The 14,664-nt window shown below is 39.9% G+C and overlaps 1 protein-coding gene across 1 annotated transcript in view; it reads left to right on the top strand.

The window, feature by feature from the left end:
• Nucleotides 1–14,664, top strand: part of LOC103802787 (integrin alpha-9-like) — a gene marked incomplete at its 5' end in the record, with an annotated part of 85,440 nt that overhangs the window by 1,781 nt on the left and 68,995 nt on the right. Inside the window, one exon of the mRNA XM_009075312.1 lies at nucleotides 13,440–13,590. Coding sequence (XP_009073560.1) covers nucleotides 13,440–13,590 — 151 coding nt within the window. The remainder of the gene's footprint in view (nucleotides 1–13,439; nucleotides 13,591–14,664) is intronic.

Here is a 14,664-nt window from a genome sequence, read left to right as displayed (position 1 = left end):
ATGACACACAGGTACATTGGCTTGAAATGAACAGGATGTTTATGGAAAGGCAGTGGTAACTGTTGTCTCTCAGGTCTACTGCAGCTCTTTGAAGATGTTGCTGGATGTATGGATAGGGTGGTTTGGTTAAGATTATCTACCTGGGTTTGCAAAAGACTTTTATTACAATTTCTCACCAAGAGTTCACAAAGAAAATAAGTTGCCAAGATCTGAGAGGAATGGTGCCCTGAGTATTACTACCTAATTAAAAGGTAGTCAACAGAGAAAACGTGTGAATAGTTGGTTTTCCTGGTGGAGAAAACTATAAAAGTGCTAGTGGTATTCAGCACATTCATAATACTATGGGAAATAATCTGGTAGAATTGAATAGTAAATTAATTTGCTAATCATACTAAACTGTTTAAAACAATAAAAATAACAAGAAGGTATGTTTTCATGAAGTGTGTGATTATTAATCTGTGGATTTTACTGTTGGGGGTACTGTAAGTACTGAGAGTGTGTATGGCAGAGAAAGGGCAAATATGCTGGAAGCAGCAGAAATGTATCTGCAAAATGCCACTCTGTGCTTGCCTTGTTCTGCCATAGCCCTCTTGACTATAGACATAGTTGGATACAGGGTTCTCTGTTAAATGAACTGGCTGTGCTTACACACTTTTGTTACATTTTTAGCATGTTAGATCCAAAAGCTGTTCAGAGAGCTATATATGGCAAGGTATAGTTTTGTTCATCACTATATATGCTTTCAAGTATGTGCTGGTTAGAGCGTGTATGTGCATAGGAAGTTAGCTCAGATTACAATATCATCAAGAGATTTGTCTGCTGAGGTCATTCTTATGAGCTCAGGAACTGCACAAGCTACTCTGATACAGAGTTCATGGGGGATGCATTTGAATCATTGAAATTACCCTGTGAAGATATGAAACCTGCATACCAAATGACTAATAGGAAAACCACCCCATGGTGGTAAAAGCTAACCAGGTCTGCTCTGATTTTGCTTTTCTTGGGAACTTCTTTCTCTTCTGAAAACTTATTCATGTGCCATTAAATTGAGAGCACTTCATTTTGATAAATAACAAGTAGACTGCCCAGGATGTCAACATTCATCTAGGTGACAACCTAATAGATGGCCATTTATCCATGTGAGTCAAGCAAATCTGCACACATAAGATAGAAACTTCACTGCTGTTCTGATCAGATATGATTTGGTTTGCTTTGTTATTTCCTGTTGCTGAGGTGCTGCTGCATGTGGAAATGGCACTGCTGGGCAAGCTGAAACCCTCCACTGTGAAGCTGGAGAAGACAGTAGGGTAGGATTGCTTGGAAGCACGCGATGATGAGAAAATATTAAAGTCTTCTTACTCTATCTGAAAGCTTTTGCAAAGATTTAGGAAGCTGGAGATGGGATGTATTCTTCTCTTGAATGCTTCTGTTATAGTGAAATATGTCCTTGGAGTCTTGGGCTGAAGACCAGGGTTACATGCTGTACTGGAGTAAAGAAGAGTTATGATAAATTTATTCTGGAAAGAAGAAAAGGTTTGTTTTCAGTTAGCAGATAAATCTCTTTGAGGTTTGTGCACCTTCATTAGCATCAGTTTTTATGTAAACCCATTCCAGCTTCCTGAAAGGATTGTGGGACAAAGAAGTCAGACTCTTCTCTGCTTGTGGCAGATGGCAAGAGAGGCAAGAGTCATGGACTGGGGCTTGGCAGGTTCAGACCAGTGATTTGGAAAAACCTTTTTGCATAGATGTTTCTGCTGCACAGGAATGCAATGTGCAGAGATGGTGTGCTCTGTCATCCTGAGTTTTAGGACTTGGCTAGATGAGGTCCCTGCTGACCCCGTGTGTTGCTGGCAATAGTCCTGTGTTGAGGAGGATGAGGATGAATTTTATGACCTCTAGAAATATATTTATTACATATCATGTTTGACTTCAATGCATCACCCTGTTCTCTCAGCACAGTAAATGCCTTTTCTGTCAGGTTTCTGTAGCAATTAGCACATTTTTATTGCACCTCTCTGTAGATACTTGTTCAGAAGCTGAACCACATCTGTTTCCTCAAGGTGTGCTGGGAAAAACTGAAGTAGGTGTTCTGTAGAAGTTTAGGTCTCCCAAGTCTTTAAAATCGCCCATCCATTCCTTTGGTACTTTATATGGGAGAAAAGCACTCTGGTCTTTTAAGAACCTGAAAGTACCGAGGGAGCAGGTTGACTAGAGTGCACATCTTGTCTGACAATACCAATGCAGTCTGAGCTCCTGACCTGATGCCTATCCATCTGTCTGGCTCTCTGCAAAGGCAGTGGTAATTATCAAGCCCTGTTTAGGCTGTGATGGGAACCAAGTGAAAAATGTGGAGAAGACATTTGAGTAACAGTGAGGGTGTTTGAAAAAACAGACCTTATTCCAGCTATAATAAACAAGCTAGCTAAAGATGGGTGGTTAGCAGAACGTGTGGTTGCTTCCCTGTGAGATACAGCTAGGAAGGAAATCCTGTATGGCTGTGTAAATACACTGACAGCCTGTGTGTTACAATTAACAGAGCAGCTTTACCAAAACCAAACAGTAAAAAAAAAAAAAAAATGATGTTGTGGCATTTCATGTAGCTCCTGTGTTCCAGCACAAGCTGTGTGCATGGTATGTAAATGGTATGTAAATCAGGTTGTAAGCACAGGGCTACAAGCCCCCTTAGATAGAAAATGCTGTAATAAATATTGCTATTCCTGAGAAGGTTTCAGGAGGAAGTCTGTCTTCCATATATTTATGGGACATGACATTACCTTTCATCGTTAGAACAGAATTGCTCATCCCTCAGAGTGCTTCTGAGTGATGTTTGGCTGTTAGGAATAAGCAGCTTGCTATTATGTGTTGGTTTAGAGCATCCTTAATGGCCAGCATTCATTAGACTTCCTGAAAGGTCAAGCTTGTGGCTTGGGCTGTTTCTGCTTCCATTAGCCTCCTTGGAATTAGCCAGAGAATGGACAAAACTCCAGTCTGTCAAAAATTTCATCAAGCTTGAAATGTTTCCATTTCAACGAAACAGTAATTTATGAAGAAAAAGTATTTTCCAGTGTCTTCTCATCAGGTCCTGAAAAGTTTGGGTTTGTCTTTTTTTCCATATAAATTCATTCCATGACTTAATAAAGGAGTAACGTTTTTTTCTGCCAACACTTCCTTTGTTTCTGTGATCTCTTTTGTCTTATGCACAGCTCTGTATTTGATAAGCAAGTAAATGATTTGATGTGGTGTTTTGGGATATAATATCAAAGTACCTAACCCAGACCTTTCTGGGGAGGAGAGGGAGTGTGCATCTCCTTCCTGTGACACCCTCCCAGCTATTGAGCTTAAAACTCTGAAGTTTACAAGCATATTATTTGTATTATTGGAGAGTGAATAATTTCACATGGGAACTAGCTATGCAGCTGCAAAAATGGTTGTTTTGCAAGTGCTGTGTACAGATACAAGGATGAATATGCTCGTGGACCTGTTAAAATCAGTGTAAGGACTCTCTGTGGCACATCATCAGATATTAGGCACCTGGATTTGAAAAATGAACTTTGGCAGTTTCAAGTTGACTTGTCAAATTGCTACAGAACCTGGGCTGAAGGAATCCAGAAATCATAGGTAAAAATGTGTTATGACAGCTTTGTCTGATTTGCTTTTCACCAGCACAAGAGCTAACAGCACAGAACATAAGTGAGTGCTGTAACAGTGCAGAAAGTCAGTGTCTTCTGAAGGAAGGAGCAATAGCATAAAATTTTGTGCAGAAAGTTCAAAACTTTTTGAGTGTATCTCATTAATATAGTAGTGTTTTATTAAAAAAAGTTAATAAACGTTTTCACTGATCATAGACTGTTGCAGACACATCGAGAAGAGTTGCAAGACTGTGGTTTAATGTGGGAAGCAAAGCTGTTTGATAAAACCAGGCTCACACCTCAGCACTTATCTTCCTTTGATCACACAACAGGGATTTGTTTCCAGAGAGGCCTCACATCTCATAGTCTGCCCATTGAGGTTTCATGCCCCTGAAGTGCATCTTAACAAAACAGTCATGATGAGGAAACACAATATCCTTTCATATGTGGAGCTTAATTACATGCTCTGATAATATCTGGGTTTTCCCTTCCTCTTTATTCATAGCAGATGAAGAATCTGGTTTTGGCTTATTTTATCTCTCATTGAACAAACACTTCTTTCAACAATATTTTTGACATTCTGTTTTCCCTAGACAGGTTACCTTACGTAGCAGAGCTGTTCAGACGCAGCTCACATCAGCTTTACAAAAAACTAAGAGAAAAATTAGTAAAATGCTGTGGTTTAGCATTTCTAGTGCAAGAGAAGTCTGTGCTTCTGACATACAAGGTTTCTCGTGCTTTCAGTCAAGGCCCTGTATGTATAAAGCTGTGTGTCCCAGCATGGATATTTCCAGCTCCCAGGGCACAAATACAGAGTTATTGCTGCAGTCATTTGCTGCTCACTGGTTACTTGCTGTCAGCCCAGTGCTGTCCTGGGTTGTGATCTTTTAAACTACCAAAAAGGTTCCAAGGAGAAAAGCATTGGGAAAATGGATCTGAGTAGATTGCTTTCATTTTTCTCAAAACCTATACCAAGTTTCACACTGTGGTGTAAGTGCTTTCATTAGTTGTAGCATCGTTTAATGTTATTTAAGATTAATTTGCTGCACTGCAAAGGGTGCAATGAAGAACTGCTGAGTATAATTTCATGCATATTATTGTATTTATAATTCTAATTTAATTTTGCCTTTTTGGTGAATCTGGGAAGCAGAATTCTGATTCCTATTTACTTTTATTTATTTTTACCAACAGACAGTTGTTAATGTATTGAATGCTGAGTTTAAGAGGCACATGGGAAATGCTGCTGTAGCTCATCCAGGATTGGACTTGCAGTTTTCTGAAAGGGCTGTCAGCAGAGCTCACATTTAGTCAGAATGTTGTACAAGTTGCAATGGGAGCATCATCTCAGGAACAAGTGAATGTTTTCCCTTGTTGAGGGTAAATGGGGATGAAGAAATGGTTTCTTGGTTTCCATCTGGTTAGATGTGCTCAGGGCTTCATAAATCTCTCCCAAAATAAATAAGTCCAGTTTGATAGCAGTGGGTAGTCCTGTTCCTTTTGAATGTACATAGATGATAACAGAACCGTCAAGTGATGTGTGGTAACAAACCAGAGTAGTCCACATCTCATAAAAGATAAAACGTTCACAATCCCTATTTTCTGATAACAGGCCACTGATGATCAGTCAGGTATACTGTACAAGTCAGTCTTGTCCCTTCTTAAATGCTGGTTTTGTTTTGTAAGAATCACTTGAATGTATCTACTGGAGTAGGATTTTATTGTTTGGGTTTTTTTAAACTAGACCCGGAAGAGATGTTCTTTCATATAGCTGAGCTACTGTGTAACCTGACCCTCCTTGTGAACATCTCAACATCAGTATTTTATGAAGCTAACATAGTTTAAGTCGCTGTATGGTTTCTTGCTCTAGCAAAGAAAAATAAAAAAAAGAAGAAAAAACCCCCAAAATAACCCACAAAACAAAACAAACATTTAACCTCGCAAAGTGCTGTCATACATCGAGTGCCTCCAGAGTTGGAAGTTCTTGATAATATACAGACCACAATGAGGAGCAGATGCACTTTTGTTTTGTATTTGCAGAATACATCTTGGCTGATGCATTCATGCATGTGTATATATATATACACACATGCATTTACACATCCTCTTTAGAGATGCAGCTGCACAAACTCTTTCTGTATTACATCCTGAAATTGCAAAGTAAGCCTGAGGTTCTTCACAGATCACCAGGTAAATCCTCTTGCTGGTTTTGCATGAGCTTGTATTGGGTTTGTGTGACCAGGTTTTGGTAGTGGGGGGACTACTGGGGTGACTTCCGTGAGAAGTTGCTAGAGTGCGACAGAGCCAATGCAAACAAGCTCCACTGCTGTCCAAGGCTGAGCCAATCAGAGATGGTGCTAGTGCCTCTATAATAACATATTTAAGAGAGAAAAAACAGGTATTGCGCAGATGTAGCTGTGGCTAGAGAAGAGAGGAATGAGAATATGTGAGTGGAATAACTATGCAGACACCAAGGACAGTGGAGAAGGAGGGAGAGGCTGGAGTGTTCCAGGTGCTGAAGCTGAGGTTCCCCTGCAGCCTGTGGTGAAGACCATGGTGAAGCAGGGTATGCCCCTGCAGCCCGTCGAGGAGTCCCACACTGGAGCAGATAGATGCCCAAAAGAAGGCTGTGATCCCATGGGAAGCCTGTGCTGGAGCAGGCAGTCTCCTGACAGGGACCGGCAGACCCAAGGAGAAAAGAGTCCATTGTAGAGCAGGTTTCCTGGTAGGACTTGAGAACCTGTGGGGAAGCCCATGCTGAGGGAGGCTGTTCCTGAGGGACTGCACCCCATGAAAAGGAACTCACACTGGAGCAGTTAATGAAAAACTGTAGACTGTGGGAAGGGCTCACACTGGAAAAGTTCATGGAGGACTGGAGTTGGGGAAGGACTCCTCTCCCTGATCAGTGCCAGAAACAATGTGTGCTGAACTGACTGTAATCCCCATTCTGTTTCTCTGCACTGTGGCAGGGAGGAGGTAGAGCCTGGGAAGGAGGGAGGGATGGGGGAAGGGGTTTTAAAGATTTGTTTTGCTTCTCATTATCCTGCTCTGATTTTGATTGGTAATAAATTAGTTCCTCCAAGATGAGTCTGTTTTGCCTGTGATGGTAATTGGTTTGTGATCTCTCCCTGTCCTTATCTCAATCATTTACCTTTCATTATATTTTCTCTCCTGTGTCCAATTGAGTAGGAGAGTGATAGAGCAGCTTTAGTGGGCACCTGGCATCCAGCCAGGGTCAACCCACCACAGAGCTGTAGAGGAAATGTGCTGATATGGGTTGCTTATCAAGTTTGACATTTTGGCATAACTTACTGTTGTCGTATGACACCTCCTAATGCAAAACAAATTTCCTGAAGTAACAAACCTGTACTGTTTCTGATGTTTCATCTCTGCTTACCTGCCTTTTATTGACCTCTGAATGTGACTGCTGGATAGGACACTGATCTTTTTCTGTCTCATCAAGTGCTTCGCTGAGTATGGTTTTCAAGCTGTGTATTGCACCCCAGCATCCAAGGAATAGGACAAGCAACTGAAGCTATCTAATAATAGGAAATCACTTTCTGAAAGCAGAATTTTTATGGTAAATACATGGGTTTGCATGATGACTTTACTAATTTTATAATTCCAAGAAACAGTGTGTTATAAAGTGCTACTGGTTCAGCTTCAAATTTCAGGGCAAGATTTATAGTCAGGTATCACTTATTTTAAGAGAGCTCTTCATGTATTTTACAGATAGGGAAAACATAGAGGGTGTTTTTCTTTTATGTCAGCCTGATGTGTGTAACTTTCAGCTACATGCCTGATACCGTTTATCTTTTGCATTTCTTTCTGCCACTAGTAACTAGGTTTTGTTTGCATTCCAACCTTAGGATGATGTCTTACACACACACGCAGGGATAAGTTTGTCCCAGAGGCACAGTACTATTGATTTCAAGGATAGCTTATAAAAGATGTTAGTTTGCAAGTGTGTCTGCAAGGGTGAAAGATTAGATTAGAGCTTCTATAGATGTTACACCTCATCTTGCTTTCATGTGACAGTTTAATAAACAAGAATAGCTCCATTCAAAACAGAAGCTGCTCCCTGAAGTAAACGTTGTGAAAACAGAGTCAGCTCTTTCCCCATTGATTCTTCAGTTCTGTTTATAAAAGCTTGTGAACATCTGGGTGCAATTGAAATTACTGATAATAAAAGGCACCAGATTTCTGTAGGATGATAAGATAATGTGGTTGTTGTGTCCTTTTTACTTAAAACTTTGAAGGCACAGGTGTCTGAGAGTTGTATCTGTTGTGTACTTGGGGTGGATTTATGTGGAGAAATTCTATTCGGGGAAAAGAGGACAATAGCCAGAGAAGCTCTGAATACTGGGTAACTAGATCTAACTAGAAAATACTCTGTTGTGTCTATACCATAATAAAGAGTGGTGTGTCATGTGTGTCTTACCCCATTTCCCAAACCACACACCCCTCTCCCGCCCCTTGCTTACTACTCAAACACATTCATTTTTAAAAATAAAATGTAGGAAAGATGGAAAAGGCAAAGTTTTGTGCCATATTCCTGAATTGTAATATATATGGTAGCTGAAGCACTAGAGACTGCACCTCTGTGCCAGAAGGGTACTGGCACCTTGGCCCTGGACTCACTGCAGTAAGCACTTTTTTCATATGGGACATTTAATCCCTTCCAAAGGGGAAACATTGGCACATTGATACTCAGTCTTCATGGAGAGCAATACTGGTATGATATTACCCCTCAGCTGTGCTCTGCTGACACAGGACTTTGTTTGACTACTCCTCAAGTTATCAGCTGTGTTTTTCCCGGCACTTCACATTGTCTTCTACTCAGAGCACACTGAAAAGTCTCCACTCGAGAAATAGAAAAGATCATTAATGAAATGGTCTGATGGCCTCAGAGCTAGTTTGCTGGCTTAGTGCACCTCAGATAGGCTGTGGTCATCAGCTGCATGAGGTCTCTTGGTGCCTGTGCTAGCATAGGCTTCAGTGTGAGAAGAGGAAGGCAGCAACTCAGCTAATGCAGAATAAGCTATGACATCTTGAGGACTTGGCCCAGTCCTTAGTTTAAATTGGCTGTGAACTTTGCAGAGAGAATTGACATTGAATGCCCATGGGATGGGAAGGCAATGTCACCAAGCAGTGTAAAATCCAATATATTTGTTCCCTGTGGGATTGTTTAAAACTTTTTCTTGGATTGGCATTTGTTTGTGGGGCTGCTACCTCTCAGTTTTACACTGAGACATCAAATGAATTCCCAGATTATCTGAGGGTTTCAGCTTTTCATTGGCCTTTGAGTATTTGCAAAACTTCTCCCAAAGTTAAGCTAACTTTGGGAGAAGCCTGTGTTAAGAAATCCCAAAAGGAGAAAGGTATTCAGGGTTGATGTAAAGAGTCTGTGGAGATGAAATTAATATTTATGTATCTTAACAACTGCAAAGACTAATTGCGGTGCTGCTTGGTGAAGGTAGAAATCTGTTTGGATCTGTCACATCACCAGTGTTTGTTGACTCACACCTTTTACTGATTTAAAAGCAAAAGGTGGAGTTCTGTAATTTCTTCCAGTGGAGGTGAAGGACAGATTAGACTTTAGTTGTCTGAAGTGTTTTTATCCATTTGTAATCTAACTGACCACAGTTGTAACTGTCACTGTCCATTGAGCAGTAGTGGTGATTTATCCGTGTAGGTGCTGATTTGCTGTAAGGAAAGAAAGGTTCCTAATATAAAAGGGAAAGTCACTGACCCAGACTAATAGGGTAAGTGCAACCCTGTCACATTCCTTGCCCTATGAATGATCTGCTCAGGCTGAGAGCAAGTCCTGAATGTTTTCTCATTTTTTTAAAATATTCACCCTGATGGAGGAAATTGAGAAAATGTCCCTGTATACCATTTGGAATGCAGATTATACCTCCACTGACCCAGGTTAATAAAAACACCAGCATCTTGTCTGGTGGAGAAATGAAAATTGCAGATCTTTTCCATTTGTTTTTCTCAGCTGGTCTTTCCTACCTCACTGACCATAGTGCAATGATGTGGTGCAGACATTAACAAAGAACTTTAAAGCATGCAAAAAATTATTAGTTTTATCCTGAAATTTTCTTTTCTTAATCACTTGAGAGGAAAACATTAAATATTTCTATTTACATTTGATGTGTATTACCATTGTCAGTGAATTCAAAACTGTGGCAGAAATTTGGAGCTTTTTACCTGCAAGTCTGGGTCATGTGAATGAAAACTGCAAGTACTTAGTATTTCTAAATGTAAAACTCTTTTTTCTTTTAATGTAAACATGAATAGCTTGACATCCTTCATGTCTCTGTATGTGTGCATAAATGTGCTTGCCTGTATGTAATGTATATGTCTGCAGTCTACCCAGGACTTTTACTCAGTTCATTTTTCATGTGTAGTACCTGGTGTCATGAGATGGTAGTGTTCTGTCCAGTTATCTGATTATTTATTGTTATTTTCTGTTCAGCCCAGAGAAGAGAAGACTGCATGGAGACCTTGTAGCAACTTTACAATATCTGAAGAGCCTATAAGGGAGTTAAAGAGGGACTCTTTGCTAGAAACTGCAATAGTAGGGCAAGACATAACAGGTTGAAACTGAAGGAGGGGAAGTTTAGGCTAGCTTTTAGAAAAAAGTTTTTTACTATAAGGGTGGTGAGGCACTGGCACAGGTTGCCCAGGGAAGTGGTGGCTGCCCCAACCCTGGCAGTGTTCAAGGCCAGGCTGGATGAGGCACCTGGTCTAGTGGGGAGTGTTCCCTGCCCATGGCAGGGGGTGTTGGGACTATATGATCTGTAAGGTCCATTCAAACCTGTTTAAAATTCTATGGTTCTATGATTCTGTGATTTTCCCCCTTCTTTTCTTTCTTTACTTTTCTTTTTCCTTTTTGAGTTTGTTTTTAGTCTCTCTTCCTTTATGTGAGCAAGGTTATGAGGGTCCTGTTGAGAATGTTGGTAGCTAGTTCTCATTCAACAATATAAAATATAAACAAAAAGTCATTGCTTGGTTACATTTCTTAAATTGTTTGACATACCTTGTTCAGACGAGGGGTGGCTTTAGTTTTGTATTCTTGTTTCTGGTGGGTGATAACAGTTCTTTAGTTGACATATTTTGACTTGGCAGCTAGGGTGCTTAATGTGTGCCAGGTGCTGGAGGAGGCTGGCACCAGGTTGGCAGTAGAGCTGTTCCAGAATCACAGCAGACTGTTTGCACTCATAACATTACTCTCTCAAGCAGTAAACAGGGCCTGGAAGCTTCCCTGTGAATGTGGAGATTCCTAATCCTCTTCACACTGCAAGTGAACCTGATGTATTCCAGATGTATCCAGATTCAGTGACTCAGAAAGCTGCTCTCTTAAAATGGGACTTAAAGAACAATCTCATACAGCCTTTCCGTGGGAGAGCTGAACTCATCTGCCAGCCTAAAGTCATTTATATTTTTTGGAGTTTATTAGTGTGTGAATTTTGTATAGGATCAGCTACAATGTGCTCTTAGAAAGTGGGTTTTCTTTCTTTCCTGAGGAAAATGTAATTTTGGTATGATACACTTCTAACAGAGGAGTGATGGCTTTAGAAAGGAGTAACACAACCCATTGGTCTTTATCTTTGCATGATTTTTATGTGAGGTTAATTTTAAATGGGATTTTATTCTGAGCATTTTTTATTATTCAGTAAAAAGGAGAGTGTTCTCAGTTGTCTTCACTTTATGTTAAATCTCAAAATGCTGCTACCACCAATTCAAAGAGGATTCTATAGCATACATTGCATTTAGTATTAACCCTACATAAGATAATATTTTGCAATGTTCCTTTGCTTACTGAAGTGATTCTTCCAGATTTTGGTGAGTATGAGAGATGCTGACTAAGTTTTGAAATGGTTGCAAAAAGTGCAGTTCTAAAGTTCATGAGAAATAATTCACAGTATTAAATGATTTTTATTTCTTTGCTTCCAAATATACACTTTTGATTATCAGAAAATCCCAGCAGATTGTTTAGCATCTTTATAATTTGTCTACAATTCAACATAAAATATTGAGCAACAACTCAAATGATTTGGACCTCTCAAACTAGTTTTGCACATGATCCTGCACTACATACTTTTTTTGCAAATCTTTGTTTGCACTGATGAGTGACTGAGAATAAACTATAATGCTTTGAAAGTAAACTCTCCAATTATCAGTAGGATTATTTGGTGTCTGCAGTTGATTTTAAAGTGTGAGAAAGCAGACACATTTCCTGGATACTAATATCTGCCTCGTAAGAAGCTGTCATTGAACTGTATGCTATAATTTTGGGCTTAATAAGTGAAGTAAGTACAGGAAACAGATACACTATAAATGTTGTCTGCATTACATGGAAAAGTTAGCACTCACAATCTACAGCCATCAGCTTTAAAGCCTGAATCTAGACCATCTTCCTCCAAACTTCTCATTCACCAGAGTCCCTGACTGCTTTGATACATAGCACATTTAGAAACTTCTTGGCTAACAGGCAAAAGAAGCCCAGCAACTTCTGCCTTTGGAGGTCTGGTATAGCTATGGTTGGCAGAAGATGCTGAAAGGTTTATAAGCACCACATTCCCAGAAACCCCACTTTTATGCACATGCTCTGGCTGCAGTACCATGACCAAGGCTGGCAGAAGAGGGCTGGTGGCACCCTGCCGTTAAACACAGCTCATGTCCTGCACACTACCCATCTTCAGACAGCTGCTGATAAGCAGAGGAGCAGTGTGTGCCAACAAGTGCATTACCAGCACAGCTGTTCCTTTATGGAAATTTGATGAATGAAATGTGGCTCCTTCTTACTTTTGGGCTGGCTGTACACCAGAGAAAGTACTCGAGGGCATCTCCCTGCTATGTGGCTGGAGGGCATTGCCCTTATCTGACCAGCTACTCAGTGTTTCTCTGTGACTCTGTTTCTCCAGGATGTATGAATGGGCTTAGATTCCAGTTGTGATAACTGTAGCAAAATTATACTTCTTCTTTTTTTTCTAATTTTTGAATTTATACCTGGTATAGTTCAGATTACATTTTACTGTAGTGTTACTTCCAGGACTTGCAGATCTGTGCATTGATGCTGTATTTTCTTGTGATTTATCTTTAGCCTTTTTTTCTACTTGTTAGCTTGTTGTCCAGACAGCCTAGTAGGACTAAATATCAAATAATGAATGTATGTGCATTAATATTTATATTTGCCTCTATGTGTGCATGCCTGTTTTTTTTTCATAATCTGTGATGCCATCTTGCAATACTTATCAATGATACATAGCTGTTGTTTTAATTCAACTATTCCCTTGTTATATTCCACTTACAGAAGGTGATTCCACCATGTTAGGTGCAGTATAAACATCCAAAGAAAGATTAGTCACATTCAGTGGACATTTGTGTCCACTGAACATGGACATTGAAAATTTTTCAGAGAGTTGCTAGAATGTTCGAAGAGACAAACTGAAATAGCTTGTGTATTTGAATGCAGGTATAATATCTTGCACTTGTGACATTTTCCTGTCCAATTACTTTACAGTCTTCAAGTAATTTGTTTGACTAAAAATAGGTTGTGTGAAATAAATGCACATGAGGAGCATGGGGTTTTCTTACAGTCCCAAAAGACAGTGTCAGAACTAGGAGTCAGGAGCTATTCATTCTAAGTATGGCCCCCTGCACCCTGCATTGGCCATACAGCACATTCCTGACTGTTGACTGCTAAGTTTTTAAACAGTTGAGTTGTGACTCAGGAAGAAAGCAGGAGCAAAGCGTGAAAGTTGTCCAGAGTTAAACCAGTGTAACTGTCTCTGCCTACAGTGTTGATGACAGAACTGCCTACCTGGCCCTGGGAGCGGTGAGGAACATCTCGCTTAACATTTCCATCTCTAACGTTGGGGATGATGCCTATGACACCAATGTTTTCTTCAATTTTTCTGGAGAGCTCTTCTTCATCAAAATGTGGCAAAAGGTAAGAAAAGCCAATCTCACTATGATCGGGTCTCTTAACTTGAAGCTAATTTAATTACAAGATGTAGGTACAGGGGGTGGCCTGGGCCACTCTGCTGGGACATTTGGAAATTGCTGTCGGTTATGCTGAACTTGAATTTCTTTCAGGCTCTTTAATGAGAATTTTTTCTTTTATGGGTTTGATGTGTGTAGATTACACCCTTTGTATTTCTGTAGAAAACCTATGCGTTATTCATGGTGCGCTAATCAGAAAGAAAGACACTTTGTTTGAGGTATTAAATTATTAAGAGGTGGGGGGAGACTGGTTTGATAGGGTACCAAATGACACTGAAATACAAAGGATCCCTCTAGTTTGAGTGGTGTTGCACTGCAATCAGCAGTCCTGGTCATCTCCTCACTTGGGCTCCTAGACTCTCTCCTTGTTGAAACCAAGATGCAAGGCTGATCTTTGCTCATGCCCCAGTGCAAGTTTTGATTGTGGCCAGGGCACATCACTAGATCCAAGAGGTCAAGAGTGCTTTTAATTTCAGTCATGTGAAGTCAGGTGAGTATTTTGAGTTATCATCTCTTTTCATTTAGATTGAAATACTTGGATGTTATCATTAGCAGGAGTTCATTTAGAGATAAAGTTGTTTTTAATACAAATCAAGCTTTTTGCAAACTGATAGCTGTGGAAGCTGTCTGAGTGTGTGTAATGTGAATATAATTGTGCAAAATGCGAGCTGTACAATCGTGGTGACATTCCTGTTTTTCACAGTTGTTTGTCTCTCCGCTGGAACTTTGCTTTGCTTGGCAAGCCATAGGAACAATACTAAAAACAGTAGTACAACTGTTGCAAAGTACAGGATTAACATGGTCCATTGAACCTATGAAATTTTCCCATTATTTGTCATGTTTAATTATAGATTTCAGTTATTATAAACTTCTTAAATTAACTCATTGCATGCTAAAACAAAATATTATCATTTCTTATATATGTTAATTGTCTTCGTGTTCAGTTTTGACTATTAGGTTTAATACAGTTGCAAGCTTCAGAGGGTTGTCTTTTTCTTATAAGCCTCGTTTTCAGACATTA

The sequence above is a fragment of the Acanthisitta chloris genome, unplaced genomic scaffold (assembly GCF_000695815.1).
Source record: "Acanthisitta chloris isolate BGI_N310 unplaced genomic scaffold, ASM69581v1 scaffold1680, whole genome shotgun sequence".
Classification (NCBI taxonomy): Eukaryota; Metazoa; Chordata; class Aves; order Passeriformes; family Acanthisittidae; genus Acanthisitta; species Acanthisitta chloris.
This window is presented reverse-complemented; position numbering and strand designations above follow the sequence as displayed.